The sequence below is a fragment of the Acanthisitta chloris genome, unplaced genomic scaffold (assembly GCF_000695815.1).
Source record: "Acanthisitta chloris isolate BGI_N310 unplaced genomic scaffold, ASM69581v1 scaffold18267, whole genome shotgun sequence".
NCBI classification, from domain to species: Eukaryota; Metazoa; Chordata; class Aves; order Passeriformes; family Acanthisittidae; genus Acanthisitta; species Acanthisitta chloris.
In genome coordinates, this window is record NW_008683393.1 from 1 (window position 1) to 16,963 (window position 16,963).

At 35.3% G+C, this 16,963-nt stretch overlaps 1 protein-coding gene across 1 annotated transcript in view; it reads left to right on the forward strand.

Annotated features, from left to right (window-relative positions):
* Positions 1-955: 955 nt before the first annotated feature.
* BBS9 (Bardet-Biedl syndrome 9) overlaps positions 956-16,963 on the forward strand; it is a gene marked incomplete at both ends in the record, with an annotated part of 38,556 nt that continues 22,548 nt past the window's right edge. The window contains 4 exons of the mRNA XM_009078923.1: positions 956-1,002; positions 2,786-2,874; positions 4,622-4,805; positions 6,264-6,393. Of these exons, the coding sequence (XP_009077171.1) occupies positions 956-1,002; positions 2,786-2,874; positions 4,622-4,805; positions 6,264-6,393 (450 nt within the window). The remainder of the gene's footprint in view (positions 1,003-2,785; positions 2,875-4,621; positions 4,806-6,263; positions 6,394-16,963) is intronic.

Below are 16,963 nucleotides of genomic sequence, written 5' to 3' on the forward strand. Positions count from 1 at the left end.
AGGCCATTGTGAAGCAGGAAAGTTATGGTGTAGTCACCATCACAGAAATGTATTAGGATGACTGGCATGACTGGGGTACTGCCATGGATATGGTTACAAGCTCTTCAGAAGGGATAGGAAAGGTAGGAGGGGTGGAGGGGTGGCCCTATATGTCAGAGAGTCTCTTGTTGCTGTAGAGCTTGAGGTTGCTAACAACAAATTTGAGTGCCTGTGGATCAGAATCTAGGGGAAGGCCAACAAGGCTGACACCTTGGTGTGAGTCTGTTACAGACCACCCAATCAGGACGATGAGGCTGATAATTTACAGGCAGCTGGTGGAGGTCCCTAAATCACCAGCCCTTGTTCTTGTGGGTGACTTTAACCTGCTGAATGTCTGCTGGAAATTTAATACAACAGAGAAAAGGCAGTCTAAGAGGTTCCTTGAGTGCATAGAGGGTAATTTTCTAGTTCAGCTGGTAGATGAGCCTAGGGGTGGAGCCCTACTAGACCTGCTGTTTGCAAACAGAGAAGGACCGGTGGGAGATGTGGTGGTTGGAGGCCATTTGTGTCACAGCGACAAGAGGCAGTAGAACAAGAGGGCACAGACTCAAGCTCTGACAGGGGAGGTTTAGGTTGGATATTAGGAAGAGATTTTTTACTGAAAGAGTAATCAGACATTGGAATGGGCTGCCCAGGGAGGTAGTGGATTCGCCATCCCTGGAGGTTTTCAAGGTGAGACTGGATGTGGCACTTAGTGCTATGGTCTAGTAACCACGGTAGTGTTGGACTCGATAATCTTTGAGGTCTCTTCCAACCCAGTTGCTTCTATGATTCTAGTGTGCCTGAACTATTAGGACATTAGAGTAGCATTAAGTGATCCTTCTAAACTGAAGGAAATAGACACACTAAGGAGAGAAGAGTTATTCTTATGGTAGTGAATTAAAAATACAGCACTTCTGTCTAGTGTTTTTAGCAGAACTTCAAATTATCCATCTTATAGCTCATGCAGGCCAGTGGCTTCATTTGAAAGCAGTATTTCAAAATTCTTTCAATATCTAAAAGCAAAGTGCCTCTTATTTAAGTGATTATATACTTGATGTGATAGCTGAATTGAAAGTTTGTGTTGGTCATCTGTGGTTTGAGGTTTTGGCCATGATGGGGTGTGTGCAGGTAGCTGGTAATTAAACATCAATACATATTGCTGTTTGAAGGGAGCTTGGTTTGAAATCTACATTTAGTCCCTGATTAGTTAATGAAATAGTAATGTGCTTTCCAAGACTATAATAAAATTTGGTGAAAAGAGATGATTTTATTAGGTCAGAATCTGCAACTTCCCTTATAATTGTGTTAAACTGAAAAAGGGAAGTAAATTTGTTCATATAGAGTAAAGGCATCATAATTGTACTAAAAGCAGCTTATTTGGTTTTATTAACTAACTCACAGTATTCACCTTAAGCAGTTAAACTTCTTACTTCTGTAAATAAAATAATCTTGGAAAATAAATTTGTTCAGTAGCAAGCACAAAACCACAGAATCATCGGGATGGGAAAGGGACCTTTGGAAATGATGTAGCCCAACCACCCTGCCATGGCAGGGTCACCTAGAGCAGGTTGCATAGGAACACATCCAAACAGGTTTTGAATGTCTCCAGAAAGGGAGATTCCATGACCTCCCTGGGCAGCCTGTTCCAGTGCCCTGCCACCCTCAATGTATAAAGAAGTTCTTCCTTGTGTTGATGTGGAACTTCTTGTGTTTTAGTTTATGGCCATTATTCCTTGTCCTGTTGCTGCACCACAATACATGCATTTGAAATGTGAGGAATATTGGTGTCATCATTTTTAATCTATAACTTTGTCAATAAACAAAAATGCATACTCTTATTTTAGACTTGGAACATTCAGAATTGTGTTAGTTTAAGCTTAGGAGCTGATGACACTCGATGACTTCCAGAATTGAATGCTACCTTTTCCATAAGTTTGTTGAGTCTTTTTCTGGTTTTGCTTATTTCACTTTTGTAGAAGACTTCAGTATTTTAGAGATTACCTAATGTGCATACATGGCGAACAAGGTAGTTGAGTAAGTTAGGATATCATCACAAGTTACAGGAAAGTCAATGAGGACACAGTTTCAGCGCTGAGGATTGCATAGGTGTAAAGAAGGCAGAAGGATGTGCAGAGCTTTTATGCCAGTTGATACCTTTTGTTCAAAGATCTCCATTGCCAATTTTTCTTAGTATGGTTGGTTGGCAGTTAAAATAATAAAATCTCCGCAAACCTCCCAATTTTGCTAATGTGGCACATTTTGATGGCAGTTTACTGTAGTCTCTTGGATTGGAACCACTTAGTTTACTTAATGGATGTGCTTGAGAGTTTCATTATTAGATACAGCAGATTGTATTTGAGTAGTTTAGGAGTTTTTTTTAAAAGCTCAGTAAGAGCAAAAAGTTTATTTTTTAACTAGAATTTCAATTTCCCAATTTGAAAATGAGTCAGTTTCTTCTATTTTTGTGGCCTAGATTTCTATCCTCTAATATTAGCTGTTGAACTTATTTTAACACTGCATAAAATCTGAACAGAAATGTTTGGTTTAATTTATACCTTTATGCTTAGCTGCTATCCTACAGTGATATTAATCTTAACATCTTTGCTGATGATAGATATGTTGCAGTGGGCTTTCTAACAATCCTTTTAGACTGTGCTTTTACTGTGTATGTTTACTCGTACTGATTATTTTTTATTTTTTACTTAATGTAAGGGTATTAACTACAAAGACATCTTTTGTTTTTCTAACTTTTAAACTTCCTATAACAGATACCAAGTGCTGGCATTTGCGACAGATGCTGATGAAAGACAAGAAACAGAACAGCAAAAACTTAGTTCTGGAAAAAGACTTGCGGTAAAACCTGTTTATTTTACATAACCTGTATGGTACACTTCGCACACGTTAAAAGGACCAATGCTAAGTAACGAATGGAAACACTGTCTGCTGACAAAGGACCTGATCCAATTGCTGTTAAAGGCAATGGAAAAACTGCAGTAGATTTGTATTACTGTTTCTTTAAGCCTCAGTTGTTTAAGGTTGGGTCTTAAAACTCTCTGTTGTTCTAATGCAAAAAGAGAACCATGTAGTTGAAATTAATACTTTTAAGGCAATCTTTTGTAATACAGAAGTTACACTGTAGTAAAATAAATAGGTACACTTGAATTATTGCTCTTGTTTTTAACTTAAGTCTAATTGTGAGTTTGAATTGGACTTAGAAAATGAACCTCATTCTTCTTGGGGAATCCTTTGTATTTAGAGAAAACTCAGCAGTGAAATGCTTCCATAACTGGTCAGTAGACTGGACTTTTTTGTCAAAACCCTTTGGATTAAATGGTTGTCCAGAGGTCCCTGTGACTAAGTGGCTTAATATTTGAGCTATCTTCTATTAAGAGGAAGATAATTTAATTCTCTGTGGTCCTGCAGCAGAGTTGCTTGTCTGCTAAATATACTGCACGTGTGAAATGCCAGATTCAGTGTATTTCAGGTACAACAGTAGAATATTGAGAGGGCATTTTCCTTTCAGTGACTAATTGTAAAATTTTTTTCAAACTATAAATCATTCCAAATTCTACATCTTGAATTAGGAGAAGATACAGCTTTTAAATAAGAAATTTGGAAGGTTCATCAGATATGTTGCAAATGAAACAAATTTAAAAAAATCTAAAATGAGAAGCATACATGGAGACAAATGTAATAAGCCTGGCTTTTTTTTTTCTCCTTAAGTTTTAAAATGGCACTTCCAACTTCATATATCAGATATGCCAGTGTGTTTGCTGACACATTCTATGCTCTTTAAGCAAAATGATTGATGTTGTTCATATAGGAAGTGCTGACAGTTGAACTTTGATATATTTTTACTTCAGAAATTCTAAGTTTCTGTTTAACCAACCTGGCAGAAGTCAAAAGCATTTTTTGCATGTGTGTTTAGCTGAAATTCTCAGAAGAGCTGAAGAAACAAACCCACTAAATGTATCAATAAGCAGTAGTATTGTTTACAGATGTAAAGAGCTAGGTGAGGCAGGATTTGTAAGTAGTTGCTTATTGTATCAATGTATGTAGTTGGAGAAGTAAACAAGCTATGATATACACAAAGATTCTTCATATTCAAGGGTGTACATGAGTGACTGCAAGCATAAATATTGGCTTACACATCTGAAACTTTTGTCTATTTATCCATTTACATGTATTGGTAGAATAAGTTGTAGCCTTTTGCTCTCTTACTTTGCCCTTAATATCCAGGGACATCTACAGAGGCAGATTTAAATGATTCTAATACTCTGTCCTTGGATTCAGAGTTAAAGTGTAAAGCATTTCCATTTTGAATGGGATGTGTGTTTTAAAATTTAAATATAGCTAAGTGAACTACATAGCCATCAATTCATGACTTTTTTGACAAGTAAATGTTTTTGCTGCTTATTTTAAGGAAAGTTACCAACTGCCCTCAGAACAAGAGGATAGCTCTCATTCAAAAAAAGACCTTGATTTTGCTTGTCCATCTGTGTAAATGATATGTAACTTGATTAGTTCTGAGCCATCTCAAAGTATTGTGCTTAATGTGCAGCAGTCAACTGGTTTCTGGAGCATGTTTTTTCTTTTGAAGGTGGATTGGGTTTTAAACATTGGAGAGCAAGCACTGGATATACGTGTTGTCTCATTTAATCAGGGACCTTCTTCTGTTTTTGTGCTTGGTGAGAGAAACTTCTTTTGCCTTAAGGATAATGGGCAAATACGATTCATGAAAAAGCTTGATTACAGTCCAAGTTGCTTCATTCCTTATTGTTCAGGTTTGTAAAAAAAATTCAACTTTGGTTACCTTTACATCTAAGAGTATTTTAGAGTTTCTTCCCCACGGAATAAATATATTTTTCTGAATAAACAGGTTGGATGGGGCTTTGAGCAACCTGGTCTAGTGGAAGGTATCCCTGCCTATAGCAGGCAGATTGGAACTAGATGATGTTTAAGGTCCCTTCCATCCCAAACCATTCTATGATTCTGTAATTCTGTGATTTATAGAAAATATGTGGAGTCATAGCTCCTTTATTTGGGATGAGGCAGGTTTATTGAACTAGATGTAAGGTCCCTTCCATCCCAAACCATTCTATGATTCTGTAATTCTGTGATTTATAGAAAATATGTGGAGTCATAGCTCCTTTATTTGGGATGAGGCAGGTTTATTTTCATATGTCACTTAGTGTGAAGTGTCATAATTTATAGAATCTAAATATTTTCTTATCCCCTAATTGGGGCACTTGTCTAGTGCCCAAGCTACCAAAGCAACAAAAATGGAAGAATGAGAGGTTTTGGAAGAGTAAACTAGTGTTTGATAGAAAATATGTGGAGTCATAGCTCCTTTATTTGGGATGAGGCAGGTTTATTTTCATATGTCACTTAGTGTGAAGTGTCATAATTTATAGAATCTAAATATTTTCTTATCCCCTAATTGGGGCACTTGTCTAGTGCCCAAGCTACCAAAGCAACAAAAATGGAAGAATGAGAGGTTTTGGAAGAGTAAACTAGTGTTTGAGGACCTCTTTTGAGGACCTGCTGATATTTACAGGTAGTTTAAAAATTGAAACAAAAATTATTGAATTATTTATTTTAAAATTTATTTATTACATTGTGCATAAACAACTTGGTTACATACTTCATTAGAATTACAGACTCTTAATACTTGTTCTCTTCTAATGTGTCAAAAACTATCTGATAAATTTTTGATGCTATGCCTTATTTTGGACCTAAAATATCATTTTAATCATTATAAGTATGATCTTAACAATCTTCACATTTCATGCCTTCTGACTTAAATTATACTATAAGTAAACCATATAAATGCATACACATTTAATTGCTATTCACAAGTTAATGAATTAATGAAAAGTATATGTAGCAGATATCTAACCAATATGTATTTTGCCATCTCTATCTTGGCATGCCAACATGGCCATTATGAGTCTTTGTTTGTCATGTTTTAAATTACCAGATATGACTAGAACCTTAGAAAGTTGTGGCATGTGTTGTGTAATATGCAATTGAAAATGGTATCCATAATTAATCACATATGCCCTTGGTTATTGTCAATGTAACTTTCATACCTTTTGACACTTTAATTATATTAAATTAATTTCTAACAAGTAATGGCTTAAAATTAAAAGAAAAAAATACTGTAATGATATAAACCACAAAGAAAAGTAGAGGCTTTTGAAATATCTTTCATCCTGAAACTGTTTTTATATTTTTAACAGTGCAAGAAGGAACAATAAACACTTTAATTGGAAACCATGGTAAAATGTTGAACGTTTATCAAGATGTTACACTGAAATGGGCCACTCAACTTCCTCACATTCCTGTATCAGTAAAAGTAGTGAATTTACAGTAAGTGACTTGTTAAAGTTTACTTTTTTCTTCTCCAATTGTGCAATTTGCTTTTAGAAAGCAGCAAGCAGTTATGAGGTAGGTAACAAATAAGGTGACTTTTAAAAAGAGTATTTTTTTCTTTGTTTTGTAAAATGTTCATTTCATTAATGTGTATACTGTTAATTCTAGAACAATGCTAGAGTTGCTGTACTGTGTTTTAGGTTTTTGGTTTTTCTGGAGTGAAGATAGAAACTGGAGTCTCGTAGCTCCAGTGCAGTAGCTTCTTTTTGAAAGAATGAAAAGTGAGGCTCTGCAATCTGGTAAGGTCCTTCCCTGAGACAGGAAAATAGGGAATCTCACTGAAAATCTGTTCTTCATTAAGCATTTAAGAGCATATGAATTCCAGAGATGATTTGTTCAAACATTATTAAACTCCAATGTTAAACTGTGGAAATTAAGGAACCCTTTAAGTTGCTGAGGACTGTGCTGCAACAGGCCAAAACTTTATGAAAAAGGCATGCAAAACAGATCAGGGAAAGACTCGCTGGTTGGGAGATTGAGTGAAGAGAAGTTATGATCTTGGTAACTTGTGCTGCAACTGTCACTGAAATAAGCAAACCACAGAAAGGTTCAGCTAGTGTTTTTACAATCCAGTTTATGCCTGTACTGTGTGTCCCCAGAGCTGGGGTGGGTGCTGGTTTCCCAGTGCTTTGAGCATAGGGAATGCTGTAGGAGTGTCTTTGTCAGGTGAATTACTTCTTATTCTGTGCTAATATACACTGGATTGTTAAACACTTGATCAGAAGTCATACATTTTACCTCTTGACAAATGGAAGTGTGACATCTGACTAACCAGCTTTGCTGACTTGTGCAGTGGGATGTTTGTGTTTTGTTTGTTACTAATAGTTACCTTCTGATTTTTAAAATGACTTATAATTTCACTTTATTTTTAGACTCTCTGAAGAGAGTTAGGCTGGCTTTCATCCAACAGGTCTTGCAAGTGGAATATAATGAACAGTCTCAGTGGGCCAGTTAGTATAACCCAGAAGTTAATTGTGCGAGATATGACAGCACAGCTTTTGAAGTTTGGAAAAAATATTTGTGTCAGAAAGAAATTCAAAAAAGCATTGATTTTTACAATAACAGATTGTGCTAACATTTGTTATACAATTATTTGTTTGGAAACTCATTATATTGAACCATCTATTTCAATATTGTCTCTAAGGATTTTATGCAGATTCTGCCTGTTCCCTCTGAACTTTAACACTCAGCAGTTTGATCTTAGGGAGAAATTTAAGCCTAAAATCTGCCCCATATCGATTTGCTTCTTAGATTCAGAATTCCCACACACCTACTAATGCCAGTGTTTGGTCTGGAGTTGTGAAGAAAGAATGAATGAATGGCAGGTAGAGAGACAGCAATCTAGTCATACAAACCTCTTTATACAGGTACTGATAAACGGAAGAATATCTGTGTGCCTACACCCAATGATCTGAAAGGCAGGGTGAGGCCTAGGGCATATGTGTTTCAGAGCTGTGTTTCTGTCTGTCTATTGAAAAATATGCAGTATGCCTGTGCTTCCTTCTGGCATTAAAAATTAAAATGAGCTAAACAGCAAAAACTGTAGTAAAGCTTATAGAGAGAGTAATTTGTCTGAAACAGAGCATATGTGTTTGGGTTGAGTTTTTTATTTTTTTAATAATTTGAAAGGAAATTCTTTGTAAGTCAATTCTTTAAGTCAATGTAATAATGATTTTCTAGTACTCAAGAGAGACCTCAGTCTTAGATGGGCACTACTGTAATATAAATAATATTAAACACTTTAATAAGCATAGAGTTGTTAATTCTAAGCCGCTGAGAGATTGAAGGGCCTTAAATATGAGGTATGTAAATTACTTTCTTCGCTTTTATTGCAATAATGCAAAGTCATTGAAGCTTTCAGAAAGCAGTTGTCTTTATAGATCGTACATGTTCATCTGTATTTTCTCCTTAGCACAATATCTGCTGCTTCTAATGTGTGACTGGCTTTCTGGATGAGAAAAGCATTATTGGAAGGTATTTTATATAAATTCCTTGGGACAGGGGTAGTGATTGCTTCACGAAAGCAGTCATATACTTTATCCTATACTCTTGGTACTCCTAAGATCAACTGGCAAGTGATTCAGAGAGTTCCTGCTAAGCAACTTGTGTTTCTAGTGTGTGTCCCTCCTTATTCTTTATGAATTGATTTTTCCTCTTAAAATAATGTGAAATACAGTATTTCCTTATTGCAATGCCAGTATGTAAATGAGGAAAATAACCTACTGCAACTTTTGGGATTAAATTCCAGTATAATCTACATGATTTTCATTACATTTTTAAAAACATGCAAGGAAATATAGAATCAGAGATAAATGATTCCTTATAATATTTTTAGCAAGGTGCTTCTGCACTCTGAAAGTTACATATTTTTAAACTGTTGGACTGCACATTTTTACCTTCTTTTAAAACATGAATGTTCTCTGTCAGGAAATCGAAAATTTCCAATAAAAACTTGTGATCAGAAACTTAAATTAGAGGCAAAAATTTGAGTGTTTGTCATATTCTGGGTTTTATCAGACAGACTTTAATCACTGAACTGGAAGTTCAGTTATTAACCATTGTTATGGAAGTGGTGATATCTATATGAAAAAAAAAAAAGTGATTTCATGTGGAATTTATGAGCAGGCCCATTTCTAACAGGAAACCAACCTCAGGGTTTAGGGTGTGTGTTGTGGGAAAGATATTTCTTCCCTCTCTGTTCTACTGGGGACTCTTACTACTTTAGGCACAAGTATATCAGTGAACTTAATGTTTAAATGAAGGAGATTTTCGCCTACAGCCTCACTGGAATTTGATTAGTAATACCACAAAGTAAAAACTTTAGAGCCACCCATAGTGCTTGTCTATAGGTAATTGAATGCTTTGCATATGTGGTGCCTCTTGTTTTTAGGAGCTACATCTGGGAATTGGAGCATAGTAACCAGTTCTCGTGAGCATTTTATATGTACCACTATATCTGTGAGCAGAAGGACTGTTCTTCAGGGAAGCAAATAACCCACAAAATGACGTGTATGCCTTGTAAAATGTGAAGTTCCTTTTATTACAAGGGGTTGACAGGTATAGACAAGTTGGTGAAAGTAGCTAGAATATTTTCTTTCACTTTCATTTATTTGACAGATAAATATCATTTTACTTGGTAATGGAATGGCATGTTTTCTGAAGAGGAAATATAAAGACATCTGGAAAGATTTTTTTGTGCAGAAGTAATTTATTACCTATAAACAACAAGAATTTCTGAGTTTCTTAAAATACTACGTTTCCAAGACCCAACCTTTTAGCTTGAGTTAAGCTAGTAAATAGATTTTCATTATTTGAGAAGGGGAAAAAATATTTTCCTCTTTAAACAAAAGTAACTGTTGAAAAGCCAGGAAATAGGGTGGACTTTATATGTTCAAGATGGCAAGCAGTGGTACTTAGTAAGTTTTATCCACACTTCAACTCTTTATGAACCTCAAGTCTGCCTAGGTTTGTGCTGAGAAATGGTCCCATAAATAGATCACAGGATTCCACGTCTTCATCACTGAATCTGTTTTGCTTAGTTTGCAATCAAGAAGTGATTTCTTTCAGCTAATTGCTACAACTAACAATGGTATTTGAAATTTACTGAGGTAATTTTTTGTTGTTGCTTCTCCAAGTATGATCAAGACTGTCTTGACTATTGGGGTCATGCCTAAACTCCTAACATTGGTGTATGAACCATCAGCCCATTAAGACTATGTCACATAGTAATATATTTATCAGCCATCAATTAAAACTAGTTACCCAAAGGGCATTGGTGTTCATGTTTTGACTTATGCTGTTATGTATTTGATTAAGGATTTTGATGAATTAGAAACAGAATAATAAAGTTGCATTGTGTAGGCTGAGATGCAGGAAATACTGCAGCTTACTGAATCACTTTAAAATTATTAAGTTGCTATAGTGATGTCCAGTTTTCTTACTACATGGAAGACAAATTAAAGTAAATCAATAGGTGTGAAACTTATAATGTTGTTCTTGTATGAGTCTCTCCCCTTGCATAAATAATAGAGAAGCAGAGACTTTTTGACTAATGAAGGGGCTGAAATTTAATTTTCTATTTGGTGCTAGTGTTTGAATATTTGTATTGTCCTATGTTGTGCTGTTAGCCATGGCTACTGCACTTTCCTATCTCTTAAGAAATCTCCACTTGTCTTAGAGTTACACAGGTGCATTGCAAGAGAGTATTTTACAATATTTTAAAATACCTGTTAATTTTGGAGATAGTACTTCTAATTTACTAAAGCAATAGTCTCTTGCTATATGCTGAGTTATCATTTTACTCCTACACTACTAAAATAATTTGCTAAAATGTTTTAATTAATATTTTATTGATGAATAAAATAATAGCATTATTTAGCTACCTCTTTTCTTTTTTCTTGCATGTTTTTTTGATAATAGCATGTGCAATATGCATAAAAGATGAGCAGTGTGAAAAGATGTATACAATGTTGCTTAGTTATCCAGTAATTTCCAGCCTATTTTGCTTGAAGGTAGTGATTTCTTGCTCCCTATCTGATTTTTCTGTTTTGCCATATACCACTACAGGCTTGTAGCATTCATTCTTTATAACCAGAGATAATCATTCAAGATACTTACAGATGAAAGTGGGCAGGTTTTTTTGTCTTGATAATCCAATGTGCCACCTTTTAACTGTCTGTGTTACCATTTAAGATACTTACAGATGAAAGTGGGAAGGTTTTTTTGTCTTGATAATCCGATGTGCCACCTTTTAACTGTCTGTGTTATTGTTGGCCTTGGCTTTTGAGGACCACATGAACAACAACGAATGCCTACAGAAAAAGTTCCAGTACTTTAGCCCTTGGTTTGAAAAAATACGTGAGGAAGGGTTGGGTGGTTTCTGTGGCTTAGTAGTTTATGGTGTGTTCCAGTACTCTGTTCCTGTCCAGTCTCTCCATTAGTCTGCAGCTTGACTGCAAGGCTGAGAGGTATTGCTCTGGTGACTCAGACAAGTAGAAATTGCCTCTACACCAACACCAGTGCACTTTAAGCATAAGCCAAATGATATGTGCTGTTGCACTTCAGGATCACTCAACAGTTTGTGTTTTGAAAGGGATCACACTACTGAAAGTCGTTGCTTATTGAATTGTGTTTATTGCATTTAAAACCAATCTTGTCTTTACCCCAACACCAAGCAATAAAGAATATTACAGTTATTGGAGAGAATGGAGAGAATCACCTTCTTGCTTTTTTGAAAATTTTTTAATGCAATAGTCTCTTTGGATTTTCTGATTTGTTATTTCATAATATTAGAATGATTGGTAAGAAATGTGTGGTTTGTATACTTACTGGTCTAATGAAGTATAAAGTCCTGGCAGACTGCTGTTCACTGGCTTCATAGAACCAAGTCTTACCTTGTGGTATGAGTAATAGCTTGAGCCTGCCATAGTTAACATGCTTCTAACTCATAGCACTTTATCTGAATAAATTTATACATAAAGTCTCTGATTCAGCAAACTGTCTCCATAAAGAAGAGTACATAAGCTAGGGTTTAAATTCTTTATTTTGAGACAGGATTAATTCCCAGATTTGAACTCATATGTAGCCCAACAGTCTGATCAGTTTAATTGAAGTGAATTATGTGAATCAGGAGATTGGGGTTCAGAATTCTGGTGTATAGCCATAAGTTTTAACTTCCAATATTTTTTAAAGAAAATTAAAATCTGTGATCAATTTGCAAGTGAGAAAATGTTGGCCTCTTCCAAATATGGACTTGAAATTAAAACTTGTTTTCTGGCACAGAATCATTGTATGAACATACTTTGTGTAGCTGGGCCCTCCAAACAGTAGAAAGGCAACAGGAACTGAATTTAACTGGAAAAAATACGAAGGAATATTGTAGTTGAATTAAGTATATAAGGTTTAAAAGTGCAATCATGTAGAGGGTAATAGTGGGTGGAGTCAAAATAAAACTCCTCATTGAATTTTTCAGCTATCCAGATGCTTGAAAATACTTTGTTCTTCATTCCAGCCCATCTGTTATTCCTTATTATAACTGACATCACCACAGCTACCACAACTGTTAAAGAATCACCATATAAAAATGGCAAAACTTACATATAAAACCAGCAAAACTTAGCACTTATTACACAGTTTTATGGAAAGAAAACTGCAGGAATCAAACTTTATAGTTTGTTGAAAGATTTTTCCCCGTTCTATATAGTAGTACTGTAATAGAAGCAATGCCAGTTATGACGCACAGTATGAACTGCTCAGTTATATAGATGTATATATATAAATTTTTATTTGAGTGTTCTGTAAGAATGTTGCCTGATCTGAGAGGTTAAATGCAGAAAATTCTAGAACTTTTCTACTTAAACATAATTGCATTTTAAAGAGATGTTCTTAAGAAGAAAAAAAAATGTTGCATGTGTTTTTCATTGTTAATTTACCACTGGATTGTCAAGAGATGGCAGTACAAAATATTAGCCTTCTAAAGGTCTTTTGAAGAGATAAATTTCATGTGTGTAGCTTAGCCACAAGATATGAATGCAATTGTATTTCTTGTGCCTTAGTAGGATTCTGATCCTGCAAAAGACATAGATGTGCCAAATACTATGTCCAGCATATTACTGTGATTCATGACTGGGCTTTATAGCAAGCTAGTTTCAAATGGTATTTACTGTATGATATCAAGCACATGCCCATATTGCCAGTTCTCCTAATTTTATTGCATGTCACTTATTTGCTTTTTCAAAAAGCTTACTTTTTACAGTCATGTGGTTTTGTAAGGGTTTCAACTTACTTTGGAATAACACTTAAAATATTCCTACCTTCATGGTTCTAGAGAAAACCTTAAAAGTGGAAATTCTGAAGAACAAGAAGGGAAGTAACTCCCCCTCTAGTATTTAAAATAAGATCCTTGCTTTTAAACAAATAGCATGTTTTTTGTTTTTGGCTAACCTGCAATTTCTCTGTGCCATTTCATGTTGTGCCATAATAGAATATAATTGCATCAGATTCTGAACTCCCAGTCTTGGAGTTGGTTATTGAGCAGTAGGCTGGAGTTTATGCATGTATTGTGACACAAGCTGGACATCTTGTTTGAAAAACAGATATCACGAACAGTCTCAGGGTGTTGATTTTGAAGGTCTTGATTATTGTGCTATTAACATAAAAGGCATTTTTTGTACAAGGACCAGCATGTGGGACATTTATGTGAAGCTATGGAGCCAAGAGCCGGCCAGCAGTGGAAAGTGCTGGAGATGTTTTGAAAGAGCAGCTTTGCACTTTAAAAGACAGGGCGAGGGGACAATGATAGGTATTGCTGAAATTAATAGCATACACACCTTTTCCTTACTGAAATCCTGGTGAGTTTTGGAGCTTGAAGGCAACTGTGAGGAGAAAGAGATGTAAACTAATTTGAGGGTTTTTAAAGTTATGTAATTCTTCAAACCTTTCAGAATAAATCTCTGGTAGAGACACATCATGGTTATTCATATAAACTTTTTTGTAATCTGTGTAGTCTAATTTTCCTTGTGTACTGTCTAATATTATCTTCTGTGAAGCCAACAGTTAAGAACAAGCTTTATCTAAAACAGGAAACTTACTAGAGTGTAGATCTTATCAGTATAGCACCCTACATCTCTTTATGTTGGAAGCAGAGATACTGGAGGACTCTCCAGCTTGCCTGGAGTGATATGGACTCTAACCATTATTTTGAAGTGGGAGAAGGGAAGGTTTACATGAAGGATAAACTTTTGAGTCCCTCCATATCCTATATTTACAGTGCTGTAGCTGTTAGTATAGCCTTTGAGCCTTTGGAAGCTACTATATACCTGTCTGCTAGTGAGGGAGCTTGGCCTCGAAACATATTTTAGACTTAAGGTAAAGGAAGTGAAAATTCAGAAATATGCTCTAAGAGGGAATGAAGCATGGAGATTTTTACATGCTTGGGTCACAGTTGGTCTTTATTTCTTTCTTGTTGCTAACACTGGCGCTATCACAAAAGAAATCACAATGTAAGTTCTCTTATTATTTGAAGCTCTGACATGGAGGCTGCCTTGTTGTTTAAAGTAATCAGATTTTCTTATCAGTCCTCACATTCATTTTCAATTCAGATAATGCAACTAAGTGTCTTAGACACGGAACTGTGATAATGAGAAATGTGATGTGCAATTTATGAACTTTTCCTGGAATGTTATACTTCTCTTTACAGTTTTTTTGCTTAAAGCAAGATGATGTATTTCTGGAGGCCTGTGTCATCACAATGAATTTTCTGGTTTTGTTCTACTTTGAGAAGTACTAATTTTAATTTAAAGCTGCATTTAGTATAGATGGCTATTTCAGTTTTTAAATAAAACCTTCACTGCTTTTGAACTGGTTTTGATTTTGCATTTAAAACAACAAGGAACCGGCGTGGTTAATCCTTCAGCTAAAATTCATTTTATATGTAATTTGTAGGATGAGCTCAATCCGTGTGTCTAGCATACCTGCTCTAGAGGGTGTTCCCTGCCTGCAGGAACCAGAAGGTTATGCTGTGCATGGATGTCTCTCCCACTACATGCATTGTTAAATCTTAACTTATTAAGATTCCCTTATGTTTAAACTGTCGAGCTATTATACTAGGACTTAAAAAAAACATCAAAACCCTTCCAAGCCACTTCATTTAATGTGATGTGATAGCTTTCAGGGCCCTCTTGTTTGAAAGCTCTGCTGCCTGGCTTGCCCTCCCAAGCCGCGTTGGGCTGCCCCGCAGGTGGCAGTAGTGGTCTGGCAGAAAAGACCCCGACCCAAACTTTGAGTAGTGTTTAACTCGGCAATAAAAGAAAAACCAATTAATTTCCATTTTTTTTTGTTTGTTTTGCTTGGTTTGGTGGAAGATGCTCATTTTTTATTTGGTCAATGGATGGCATTTGACCTTTTAGGTAAAACATCTCTTCCAAACAGAAAACCAGATGACTTGTCCAAATTTGTGGTACTGTGAGGTGCTAACTAGTTTGTTGTTTGTTGTTTTGTGGTGTGGTGTCACCATGTTAAGTTGGAAGTGAAGATGTTTTCACTCCCAAGTGGTGACTGAAAGTACATGTATAAGACCTGAGAGGTGGAGAATCTTCCAGGCATTTAAAATGGTAACACTCTGGCTAAATTTAGGTTTTACTCAGTTCTGACTCTCTGCATTTCAGTGCTTGTAAAAGGGGATAGATGTTGATGTGTTGTTTTAGTCATAACTTCTTTTTTTTTTTTTAGAGACTTTTTTCACTGGCCATCAAGTTGACATCACATTTCATTTCCCTCTTCCTCTTCCATGAATTTCACCATTTCTTGAACTAAATTTGTGTCTGGTGTTTTGTTAGGATCAACAATCACATGAATATAATGGAGTAAGAATGTTTTTCTGTAAAGCAACAGCAGAAATAATTTGCCTCTTAATGATATCCGATATAATTGCATAATGTTAAACTGTTATAATTGAGCACTATATTTGCATTATATGTTTGCATGCCCTCTGCAGAGTGTGAAAATACACAATATAAATAGCCTTAAAAGAATTGTGGTATTTGAGAGCAATTAGATTATCTGTTTTCACATGTAATAGCAGAATGGGAAAGGCTTACACATACAAGCATTAATTCTGATGTGAAGTTGAAATAAGGTTTTTCTACTGAGGAAGGAGTTTCAAAGGAGTTCTAGACATATATAGAACCAGTTAGAAATCTGTAGTAGCTGTCCTTGAGTCACACTGGGTGTACTTTGAGTATTCAACTGTGGGTGTACATTGTATTTCAGAGTGTGTGTTTAATAAGAGTAAGATGGGCTTTTAACTTTTACTCCTATTAGTTCATTTTAGAAAATTCTTGTAGTTTATTACACCTAGTCTTATCTTGCTTCAGTATTTTATCAAATACTTCCCACAGTTACAGTTTAAAATGACATTGAAACAGTAGAGAACTTAGAGCAATTTGGGTTTTCAAAAGCATTAAACTAAAATGTGCTATTGAGGTATGCTCTTGCATATAACTACCTCAAAGGATGACAAAATGAGGAGAGAAATGGACTGGAAATGCTTGAGTACAGGCATTAGCTTCCTAACTTAGTAGTTTTTAAATAATACATTATCAATAAGGAACAGAAAGTAGTAGTATTGCAGAGAATCTTGATTTCTAAAATGGTTGGTATGAGTAACATCAATTAAGACTACTTCTGAAATTGAAGTAGAAGTTTTATGAGCTATTATAAATATAAATAATTAAAGCTATAAAATGGTGTCAATAACCAGACCTTGTCCTGAGAGTTGTCCAAAGATTAGCTTGTGTCATTGAAGCAGAACTCAGAATTACAGATTCAACTTCTAAGTCAATTGTTGGAGTGATCACTTTGGTATTATATAACTGGAAACATGCAAAGCATTTTAATTTCTTCAAGAATTCTGTTGTGAGTAATTTGTTTAGTAAGAGAAGACCTACAAAAAGCATATGCCATTATTACTACCCAGAATCCAATAAAAGATAGTTTTTCAAATTATTAC